This window comes from Lolium perenne, chromosome 7 (assembly GCF_019359855.2).
Source record: "Lolium perenne isolate Kyuss_39 chromosome 7, Kyuss_2.0, whole genome shotgun sequence".
NCBI lineage: Eukaryota > Viridiplantae > Streptophyta > Magnoliopsida > Poales > Poaceae > Lolium > Lolium perenne.
The window spans coordinates 100,604,787-100,616,605 of NC_067250.2; the positions used below are offsets into that span (position 1 = coordinate 100,604,787).

The following is an 11,819-nucleotide window of genomic DNA, read 5'->3' on the forward strand; positions in this document are numbered from 1 at the left end:
AAATTTTGTAGCTACAATGGGCTTGACATGAAAGATGTCATGTTATTAGTGGTTAACATATAATGTTATCAATTCCTCTAAATACCGTGATGCGACAATGTCTAAAAATGTTTTAACATTTCCTGCATGGTTTTTATCGTTTTATATAAAGTGTAAATAGGCACGAATTTCACGGGGACGTGCGCCAAGGCACACATCAAAATCTAGTTAATGATCTATTTCATAGTGGACACCAGAAAATTGTTGTTGACGTTCAAGGATTGCATCGAGATTTTTTTTTGGGAAATTATATGTAGTTATTGCTTTGCAAAAAATAACTGCTATATTGTTAACGCGACAAATTATTACGAAAGCTAACTATTTCAACCGACGATCTACTGCGAGAAATTACCATCAGTCTTTAAATATTGTCAGCGCGGCAAATCATTTTTATGAGGGCATACCATGTTATTGTCCCAGCAAAAGGAAGCAGCCGACGGTGAAGTGTTTTTGTTCGCAGATATCTCCTGGCTGAAAGAGACGGTGGAGGGTGGAGCGAATATATTCTTCGAAAGATTACAATGTAAAAGTGTTGAAGTATTTCTCCGGATAAAAGATGGCAGTAGTATAGGCGACACTTCTTCGCTACACATCAACTTTGCATCGTAAATCTGGTCTGGTACTATAAAGAAGATAGAGGCGTGTCATGTCCATTGACCAACCATCGATCGTGAGCTGATGCACAGACCAATCGTCATGGCGCTTGTGCTTGTTGTGCGTGGCTCTCATTAAGCTCAGTATGGTACTAGAGGACCAAGAATCAAACTTCGAAGCCGGTATATCAGATGTTGACAGTCATTTTATAGGTCTACCACAATTGATCGACATCGCATCTTCTCTATCTCTAGTTCTCTACTACTTAAAAAAAGGAAAACCTATTTTCGTCGTCGTCGTCTCTTCCTCCACAGCTTCGTTTGTCGCCCCTTATGGGCCTGGCCCAATTTCGTGTACCTTGCTCCCTCACCCAACGAAAGAAGGAAGAATCATCAGGTAGAGAATAGCGAATAGGGTCGCCTCTAGGTTTCCCCGCCGCCACTCAACCGGTCGATCTACGGCGGCCAGCGGCGCATACCTTCTCCGACGGGAGGAACGCAACCCTCGTCCCGCGGTGGCGTTGCAACTTGGACGCCGCCCCTTATGGTCTCGGCCCACTGTAGCCGGATCCCTGCACGGCCGCCGCCGGATCCTTGCACGCTGCTGCAGCCGGAGCTCCGCACGGCCGCCGCCGGATCCCTACACGCCGCCATTGCTACAGCCCACCCATACCCTGCACCCTGCATCAGGCTCGATGAACCACCCCTCCACGCTCTACACCACGGACACCTCCACCGTCAACCACAACACCAACCTCTACGGCTCCCACATTCTACGTGGACCTCCAGAACCTCGGCGGCCATGGTGCGCCTGCCTTGTGCTAAAAAACTGCTCAACAACAGTGACATGTACGTGTTCCAAAGGGCACCTCGCTGACATGATCAAGGCCTGCACTATCAGCCATTTGGTAAGGACCCATTTGGTAACGATGCACCAATTATTTGATTTGATTCTTAAAGCAGTATGATTTGTGTAGTATTTGCCACTTGATATTGGTTTCTTTCAATCGATGCAGTTTGCATGTGAGTTCTTAATTGTCTTGCACATATTTGAGTAGTAAAATTGACAAATGGTCCATTACGATAATGCATTAACTATATATGTTTGAGAAATACACACACAGGCTGCCATCACCCCTTGCATTAACTATGGATCATTTGTCACTTATTCACATCTAGCCACAGTGACGTAACTAAATCCAAATTACACTGACAGAACCTGAATACAAATTAAAACTGACAAATCTGAATAAAACTAACACTGTCGAAACTGAATCTTCAAACTATGTTGTTGTTTTTGAGCCTGCCATCTAATCCAGTGGCGGAGACAGGCCCCAGGCCACACGGGCCTTAGCCCGGGGCGTGAGCCAGAAACGTAGGCTTTACTGTAGCAAAAATAGGTACTGTCGCGACACTCGTGAAGATGGCCTGGGGCATTGGCCCATCCTGGTTCCGCAACTGATCTAATCCACCATTCCCAGGATCCCTAAACAGTTGGCTGCCGATATCTATTTCGTCATCAGGGCCGATGAAGTCAATCTGGCCAAGTCAAATAGGAACCGATGAACCCTATAGGTGTGTCCCGGTTATCGCGGACACCACCAAGCAGCGAATGCTTAGTGAGGACAGAGGGTCTCCTATCAAGCACCTCCTCTGTGTGCACAATAACTAGGTAAGTTAGTGAGCATCACATGGTTCTCTCCACTGGTGGTGCCAGAGGCGAGTAAGGCTTGTGGCGCCAGCAGCGGTTCCCGGATCTATTCAGTGCCCATCTCGCATGAGTTGTCCAGAAGTTTCAATAGAGCGCCGAAGAGTTTGGAGATGACGTTCTCCAGTTCAGGAGGACTGGGACTCCCCACTCTTGATCATGAAAGGCAGAATAGCATGGATCTGTTGCAAATACAAATTCAAATATTTCAGTATTTCCATGTGAAAGCAAGTTATGCTTCAAACAAAAATTTGAGATTATTTTGAAATTTTAAAAGATTAGAGCAAGGATGTTTTTGACGGAAGGAGTTCTAAGTTAGACAACAACATTAAGCTCCATGGTGAGTGTATTGTAGAATGTTTTTCTCAGCAAGGGAAAGAGGTCCCTGCTTAACTGTTAATTAGGTGTATGCTCATTATGGAAAGAGGCGTTGGCTGAACATTATATATTCAGTAAGCACTGCCAAATAAGGAAATAGTAAGCATTTGGATTTGTATTAGATGATGACATGTTCAGTCATAAAAAAAGAACTAAACCAAATTTCTGTTCTTTAATCACTGAGATTTTAAGTTTGTGTGTAGCTATTTTTTATATGTACAAATAAGAGATTGCCAATATATTATGTCTTCTCGATAATACTCATCTACATGATGGCTATAAATGGTGCTCAAATAGTTAGCCAACAGCAATAATAAGAGAAATTTCAACTCCTATTTGATGATCAACACAAAACTGACAAAGTTCGATCACTTACCGTTGATGAATGAGCTAAACTGACATCCTCTTATCAGGTTTAGTGTGACTCGCATGACGCAATTGTGCGTCGGCGAGGAGGACCAAGCAAGAAGTGGACTGTCAGCCTTCGAATTTCCTGTGATCCTTGGCGTCGAAAAGATGCCACCCCAGACTGTCTCTGCACTACAGGTACACCAATGATCTTATGGTGGCTACGTACTTACATGTGTACCATTTTAAGTGGCGCTTATATGTGGTTCAACACAATGTTTTTAGAAAGTTGCAGTTTTTCAGACTAACAACTCAATCAACAATTCTAAATAGTGAGGCTTTGGTGATTCTGCAAACACCGTTTCTAGGTGCTTGCCAGTGACTGAAGTTAGTGCATCCAAAGGTCGATGCAATAATATGTTTGCATTATGTATTTGCATAGACAAACAAATTCCATGAATTGAGCTCATCATGCGTGTGCATGGCATTTCCCCTTTTTGAAACCAAGGCAAGAGCACTGTTATTCAGTTACTGAGTGGTAGAAGTGATAATGAAAAGTGTATTTACGAAACACAAGACCTGCTTGTAGGGTGAAGATTCTCAAGTTGAGTATCATATTCCTTTGCTATGCTGCATTTCCGATGCCAACATTTATTATCTAGCTCGCGACTAAAGGGGAAGCAATAACTGGCGTCAACACTTTTAAGGTCAGAGCATATACGAGGATATATGTACTCATGCCACAACTGAGATTTTGCTAGAGTATCTTATAAGTACTATATTATAGGGCAACCAACATCTTTTTTCCCAAAATTTTGAGGTATGCTAAGAATTAACGTGGGGCTGACACGTGTACACTTTATATCTTTGAATTTCTGCTGGGTTTTATATGTGTACACATTTGGTGTTCCTTACAAATTTTAAGAAACGCTTTGGGTCTGTGTGGCACCGCTCGTGTGAGTTTGGGTTCACATGGTTGATCTTTTTCTCAGTGCATGTAGCAGCCTAGGGTTGGGCCCCAATCTTCGATTCCCGTGCAGTCAAAGCGGCGTGGTTCCACGATTACCGCTTAACTGCATCTGCTTCATTCTCTTCCCCATCTCTCCCGGATTGACCTTCAGTGACTTTGTGTCACTTACAAGTGGGACCACGTGGGATCCACATAATGAAGGGTTCCACTTGACCCCATTTGTAAGTGACGTGACTTTGTGGGCTGACAAAGTCACTGAAGCTCAATCCAGCCTACACGACCATCCTCGTGGTATGCTCCCTGCACCATGTCACTCTTTCTCTCTAGGCGGTGGCTTGGTCCGCGGTCGGCTGGTGGCGGCTCGTGGAGGCAGAGGATAGAGGGCTGGGCAGCGGCTGCGACGGGGAGACCCTACGCGGTGTGGTTCCAGTCTTCCAGAGCGACCAAGAGCGCTGAAGGGAGGCAGGCGGAGGTGGTGGAGACCGTGGTGGCATTCACTGGCGAGGATCGAGGCTGATCCATTGGCGGAAGAAAGGCACCGGAGTCGACCGGTGGCAACGGACGCGGCGGTGCCTCACCTCCAATCGAGTAGTCCATCCTCCTTGGATGGCCTGGCGGTAAGCCGTTTGAGATCGTGGATTTCGCCGCTACTACAGCTGCGGTGGCGTTTTCACATAAACAACCAGCTTGGAGAGTGTCGTACCGGGTGCAGAGTCTGGTCCTCCCCGACTGTCAGCAGCAGCAAGGCACTGAATACCATTAGAATCGAGCTGATCGCTCTTCTTTTCTTTCACATCAGAGATACCTTCAACCAGAGGCAGGTAGACTTCACCTCTGCTCTTTCTATTTTATCCGTTTCTTGCTGTGTTGGCATTCGAGAAAAGTTGAGGTATGTGCTTCAGTGAGGCTTTTTGCTAAAGATAGTAATGCCCCTCGCAAGTTCGTATCCCATTACCTCTTTGTGTTTTACTTTGGTGGTTAAAAATTGAGATGTCAGCATTACCACACGAGAAGAGCAGCAGACACCACCAAGAATAGTAGGAATTTGGCATGTCGCAATAATGCTTAACTCGCACTTCATTTTTTCTTTTAATAATCGCGCTCACCGTCAGTTCACAGCTGAAGCAATATTCTCATATGTTGTGTTAACATCTTCTATCATGGTGTACTATGACATGTATATATATACTAGTAAGTGTGCACGTGCAACACACGTCTTATAATTTAAATACAACCATATCATTTGAATTTTATATATTGTTCTGGCGAGTTTTTTGGGAGTCAAATAGAGGTTTTCTTCGAAGGTTTATCCACAATCATACAATTTGTGGAATTTTTATTCTTTCATCTTGATGTCTTGATTCCTGATATCATCATCATCATCATCTTATTCTGAATCCGACTAAGATGATGACTAATTTTCTTCAAAAATGAATGTGTCATATGGACCTATGAAGTGGTAATCCGAGTTAGTTTTCAAATAATGATATAATGTAAAATATGTATGACGATACATAGCAAGATATATTTATTAAAGACTGTCAGATCCCAAGACCACAAGATGACATGCATGATTATGATTTTTTTGACAAATTTAACATCCGGACACCACAAGTTGACATGCATGATTACGACGAATCTTTGACAAATTTTAATACTGCCCACATCTATAAAAAGATGTCTCAACTCTGGCAAAATTTGCATGTATCTACTCACTGAAATACATCTAGATAAATGCATATTTGATATCATTGAAACATCTTTTTATGGACAAAGGTAGTATATTCTGTCGGAAATATTCAAAATCATCAAACAATTATGACAGAACATCTTTTTTCAAACACTTGTAAATTGTCACACACCTCCGACCGTACAAAACGATCTTTCTTTGTTTGAAACTGTACAAAACGATCCTACAGCACACACCCGAATCAGCACTCCTAATAATCTTCAAAAAGAACTGGACAACACTCCCCACTCTGTAGCTCTCTCTCCCACCAACTGTACCTGCTACCTCCCACCGCCCCCGCAAGATCCCCTGCTCGCCAGCTCCCTCGGTTGACCTCATCGGGCCGTCCTCCCCTTCATCCCACCGCAGACGTTAGGACTCGTACACCCCCTGCTCTTCGCCGCCTCTCCTCATCGAATCCGTTCATCGAAGAGTCCGGGGAGGCGCTGCCACTCGGCATGCTCGCGGCCTCGCCGGCGACCCAGAGCTAGGGGCCGACGGAGGCGGACGCGGAGGCGCGCGCCTCGTATCCACCGGATAGGAAGCTGCGGACACCACGTGTTGGAGGGCTTCACAACGCTGGCCGTCCCCCTGCAGAAACAGCCGATGAGTCGGAGCAATCACCGAGGGACGCCGTCGAGGACGCCCTGCTCCAGCGGGCTGCCCATGTGGCGAGCGTTCTGGGCACCACCAAACCAGCATCGTGTGCAGGTAGAGTTCCCCTCTGCAGCAAAACCAACTCTTACCAATCTATAGAAGAAAGGGAGCGGAGAATCTCTCTGAAGTCTGAAGTAGGAGTCTAGGATGCTTGTTAAATATATTTACACTTGCTAATATGTGTATGCGTGTTTTCAATACTGTATACTTTGGTGTCAGCAATATTACTTCGACATTGACCCGATATCTATTGTACATATACTAAATGCAAGATCATTCTACGTAGGTACTTCAATCCTGTTTGGCGGTTCATTCGAGTGGATACCTTGGTGAAATCCCACGTGGAATTTCCAAAAATCTTATGTTCTACCTATATCCTATGTTCAGCAAGCTGTTGTTGGCAGGAGGCCAGCCCTGCCAATATTGGGGACTGGCTTCGCCACTATAGATGGAAATGTGGGTAATTATTCTTGTCATTACACCACGTATAATTTTATTTGTCCATAGGTGTGCCTTTTCAAGATCTGTTAGCATCTACAGTAGTTTTAGTTGTATACAAGTGTGCATAGCAGAAAATAGATTATCTAAACCATGCACCAAATTTGGTAGCCTTAGTGTCGCTCAGATTTGGGCCTGTCGACTTCCATGTCGGATCAGTAGTGCTAACAAATGGGCTGTAAGTATAGAATGATTAATAACCTTTTATTGTCAGGTTGGAGCTTCTTTTTGGCATCACCAAAGGGACAAATCGTCGAAGGAAATGAATACATAGTTTGATAGTAAACTCGGAGTCCAAATCCTATCGATAGGTCATAGTAACAATGCAAAAATGCCAAGATTAGAAAGTAAATACAAATCTAATTGGAGTGTTGTGCCAGGGAACCAATACCAATGAAACAATCGGGAATATACTGTTTTGGCTAATGTATCTCTGCTAGCAAGTGTAGAGATTACGTGGTCTAGTAATAATTTCTTCAGAGGTAACTATTACCCGTGTAATCAGCGTCTTCTCCAAATTATTGCAATCACACCTGCAAAAAACTTTAGTGGTCAGCATTTTGATTGGTTGTCACATAGAAAATGTATGTAGAAAATAAATGTAGAAAATGACCTTTGAAAGGAGAGAATGTACTCACTCCAATATCTCTACCGAAGTGTTAAGGTGAAACCTGCAGTTATCATCCTTAATCACCGATGAATCAACTTCTATTCTGTAGGAAAAAGTTTATATTTCCAATATAAGTACAGATGCTACAGCTCTGAATAAAGCTTCCTATAAAATCCAGACACTGTGCAATCCAGTAAAACATGGCAGATGCATACTCATCACCAGCCATATTTAGTGTTTTAGCTCGTCTCTGTAATCTCAGGGATTAGCTCCACAATGTCCCTGTGTGAAGTAATTTGTTCAACAACTCAGTTTATAAGCATCTTTAGCAAGTATACAAACCACAAATAATAGAGGAAGTCCTCGTAGTGTAGCACTATCACCATGATTACATAAGTGCAAGTACTTTAGTTTTATTTGATGTATCACTACTCCCTCTGTTCCATAATTTTTGTCGCAAATTAGATACATCCAAATCTGGGGCAAGAATTATGGAACGGAGGGAGTACTAAATTTAGAATGCACAAGCATATACAACACTAATCAAAATATGAACTGCAGCATAAACCAAGAAGACTACTCAACTTAATTAGACTCCATGTGTACACCTGGTCTTGGAGTTTGAAAGAAAACATCCTCTTTTAGAAGAATATAAAGCATTCTTCTGCAAAGACAATTCTACAACCTCTGAGCAGCAAACAAAGTGAATACAAAGCAAAAGAACACATTGTGTTGATAATACACCTTAAAATAAATAAGTTAAAATAGCATCATGGAAGGTGACATCCAAAAGCTTTCTAGGAATAAAAGTTTGCTGAATCCACTTGAACAACAGAAGCACAAATTTATATATACGGAACAATGGGATTAAATAGTATCGCACGATGCTTTGATGGTCAGACAATAAAAGGAAACGAAAATAGAGGCGCTGCAGCCTTCTCCATAATCAGACCAATTCCTTCTGTAAACATTTTTTTCTTTTCTTTTTGAGGAATCACATGTGAGGGCATATCATGATTGCTTCCATGCCTCAATTCGTACACATTAAAGAAGTTGTAGTAAACCGATTTGGTTGGCATCATGTCATGATCTAACAATATAGCTTCCATGGTCGCAAATGTTTCATTGGTGGACGATTTAACAAAACCCCACCATTGATACCTTCAAATTTCTGCGTGGAATCTGTGTGTAGGGATGCAGGACCCAGTTGTCAAGGGAACCCCGCCTTGGAGGACCAGTACGCCGTCGAGCTGGGTGCAGGAGACGGGCGGGTGCAGTGGACCTGCCGCCGGTTGGAAGGTGCAGGGCGGCGGTGTCCTGGAATACATCGTCGTGGAGGACAGCATCGTCCTGGAACACGGCATCGACGTGAAGGCAGGTCGGCAACGTCCTGAAACACGACGGTGTTGGGACGGGCGGCAGAGTTGGAGGTAGAGTGGTGGCGTCATGGAGGACGGGCAGCGGTGTTTCGCCAGCCCCTCTTCCGACCTCGCTCTTTCTTCCATGGAGGCCGGCGTCTGGCTCCGAGCCGCGTCGATGCCGGTGAGCCTGCTGTTTCAGCACATCTGTCGCCTCCGCCTCCGTTTCCTCCCGCCGTCCCCTCTTCCGACCTCGCCGATTCGATCGAATCTGGCATCAGTTTTCGAGGAGGAACCCAAGGCAGCAGGACGGCATGGATGTTGTCATGTTGGTCAGGTACCGGCGCGTGGGGAGGCGGCGTGGCAGGGGCTCTCGCGTGGAAGAACATGGGAATCTGGTACTGCAGATCGTGCGAGGCAGTTTGCTTTCTCCGTGGACTGGGCGTGGGTGGGAATTTTTGTTCGCTCGGCGGACCATGGCAGACAATACATCATTGGAACGATCTGAGGCATTGGATCTAGGTCTGTGAACGGTGTAGATCGTTTGGATGGGACTCTCTTTGCCTTTTAATAGTAGTGGTGATATATGAAGTGAAGCGATAATGCAGACAACTCAAGAGTAGAGGCATTTGCCATTTGGACTTGTGGAGTAGAGATTACAGCGATTTTATGGTGTTATTTGAATATCGAGTGTTCATTTCTTGATTGAAACGTCTCTGTAAAAGCTGATTTTTGGATTCACTAATTTAACCAGCAAATACGTTTCCACAAACAACACATGCCACCTCTAAGGTAATATCATTCCAAGCACTATTTTCTTCAAAATCAGAGTGAAATTTATGATATGCCCCTATCTAAAATAATCTTACAGCTGCTGACAAGAAAAGGTATTAATCTGCTACTGTTTCTACATTTGTTTGCCTTTGGTTAGGTTAAGATAAGAATCCCGAATAATTATTATGTTTGTAAAAAGAATGGCAACATGCTATCACAATCCATATTTGATGTTCCTGGTAGATGAATTACATTAGTCATTATGCCTACTATCCTGAAGCTCCGATTTTGATGGCAGATCTTATATTTTCTGAATGTTCTTTTCAGTGACAGTAAAGAGGATTGGTGTGAACTTTAACTGCGAATGTTCTTTTCAGTGACAATGCAACAAGATTGGTGTTGGTCTTAGCCGTGCTGGGGAAGAACTCATCTCCATGGCTACGCTTATAAGTGTATTAGTTGTTCATAATATGTGAGTCTCTGTTCTTCCTACATGCCCTTTTTTCCACCAGTAAAGGCAGCATCTTATTTTTCCATTCTGTCTTCCTATGTTCTGGCGTCTGGCATATGCTGCTCTGACCAATCTGGAGGTGGTTTGATAAAAATATTCGTCTACCTTCTCACTGAATCACAACTACATAAGTGGCCTACCATTTGCACAAGTTTTGATGCTCAAATTATGCATTCTTTTTATCTACAACATCACTTTAAATTATGTTCTGATTGGTATAATGATCCGTTGTTTCTCAGGTTTTTATTTCTCTGAATAGACTTGCACAGATTGTTTTGAAACTTTGAAAAGCTCATATAGCAGCTCCTTTAATCATGTTCTGATTGTTGTAGAGATTCTTTGTTTCTCAGTTTTTTCATCTCTCCCAAGACATAGCTAATTAATAAGGCGCTGCACGGACGGTATAAAAGCTTCAAAAATCTCACATCTAATGGTGGTAAACTTGCTATTCAAATTGAGAGGGACCTTAGACTAATTGTGAGCGTCCTGCCCTAAATATTTTAATGTCCAAGAGAATGCATTTTCTCCTTTATATCCCTTTCTTATTTTCTCCTTTATGTGTCTGCCATTTTTTCCTCTCCATATAAGTTCTCTTTAACTATTGGTTTCTACTTTGCTTTCCCAGATGTTCAAACTTATCTCAAAGAATCGGAAGCCAGAGGTCAAGCTTAAGATTTTGAGTGGAATCCAAAAGCTCAAGTTCTGGTACCAGCGGATGCGCATTGGGCTAAGCCTGTATCAGGTGATGACCATAAACCTACAGTCATGCTTTCGCCGAAGAGTAACATTACACATTTGAGTAGGTTCGTTATGTCTTCTTTACATGTTTTCTTTTGGAAACAAAATAGTGGATTATGTTTTGGGTCAGGTTATCCTATGTTCTACATTCTAAATTGTTGCTGCTTTTTATCAAAAGATTTTACTGCTTCTGAATACAAAAAAGAAATTTAGTTTTTATATTAGTTTTACCAATTTATATAGTTGTTCATTATGTGTATGAGCAGCCGAGGGTGATCAAGGCGCAGATCACGATGGGTCAATGGGAACTCCCAAGATGATACAGATCTGCCTGAAGAACAAACATACTGCTCATGTGGGAGGTGCAATAATAACTGGACAAAGTTCAATCTTCTACGCGAGGCAATGATATGCTCTCACTACTCAGGGATGGATACTCGAGAAGTTTAGATGCTTATAGATTATGTGGTATGCAGCCCCGCTAACATCATTTTATGTTTTAGTAATATCTTTCACCGTCATTACGGACTTTCGTAGTCAAATACCGTTTTAATGATAAAGTTTTGGAAAATAATTCAGGTAATCAGATTGTAGACCTAGTTGAATGAGTATTCATTGTCCTGTTTTACAATAATGTAATGTGTCAATAATTTAGACCGCTCATACAGAAACAAATATGATATCATTTGCTTTGATACTGTTCTAAGTGGTATGGCATAATCGTATACTCAACTGTTTTCTTAGGATGGCACTAAAAAATTGCAGAACCATATGAAGTGCCATCTGGTCACCCAGAGAAAAATCTCGCAGGCAAGGGGCGGTATTTAATTTGCAAGATGGAACACCTGTTCATATGGTCTTCAATCCCTTAGGAGTACCCTCATGAATGAATATGAGATAAATATTTG

The 11,819-nt window shown here is 42.9% G+C and overlaps 1 protein-coding gene across 19 annotated transcripts; it reads left to right on the plus strand.

Moving 5' to 3' along the window:
• Positions 1-953: 953 nt before the first annotated feature.
• LOC127316473 (uncharacterized) lies at positions 954-11,617 on the plus strand. Of its 19 annotated transcripts, XM_071823773.1 has the most exons (8): positions 954-1,540; positions 3,132-3,264; positions 6,810-6,882; positions 8,723-9,410; positions 10,040-10,134; positions 10,524-10,650; positions 10,799-10,915; positions 11,178-11,617. In XM_071823773.1, the coding sequence occupies exons 2-4, from the start codon at positions 3,148-3,150 to the stop codon at positions 8,962-8,964; spliced, it is 432 nt and encodes a 143-aa protein (XP_071679874.1). In that variant the 5' UTR covers positions 954-1,540; positions 3,132-3,147; the 3' UTR covers positions 8,965-9,410; positions 10,040-10,134; positions 10,524-10,650; positions 10,799-10,915; positions 11,178-11,617. The 19 variants fall into 19 exon arrangements, 10 of the variants coding, with proteins under 10 accessions (XP_071679874.1, XP_071679870.1, XP_071679869.1 ...); XR_007860443.1 differs by lacking the exon at positions 10,524-10,650 and adding an exon at positions 3,656-6,476 and having other exon boundaries at positions 6,709-6,878; positions 8,723-10,134; XM_071823769.1 differs by having other exon boundaries at positions 8,723-10,134.
• The last annotated feature ends 202 nt before the right edge of the window (positions 11,618-11,819 follow it).

Excerpts from the sequence above, each read along its gene's own strand:
- LOC127316473 (XM_071823769.1), top strand. The coding sequence starts at position 3,148 with ATGACGCAATTGTGCGTCGGCGAGGAGGACCAAGCAAGAAGTGGACTG. Across the intron at positions 3,265-6,809 it reads AGACTGTCTCTGCACTACAG|CAAGCTGTTGTTGGCAGGAG; the intron begins GTACACCAATGA and ends TCCTATGTTCAG. Across the intron at positions 6,883-8,722 it reads CACTATAGATGGAAATGTGG|GGATGCAGGACCCAGTTGTC; the intron begins GTAATTATTCTT and ends ATCTGTGTGTAG.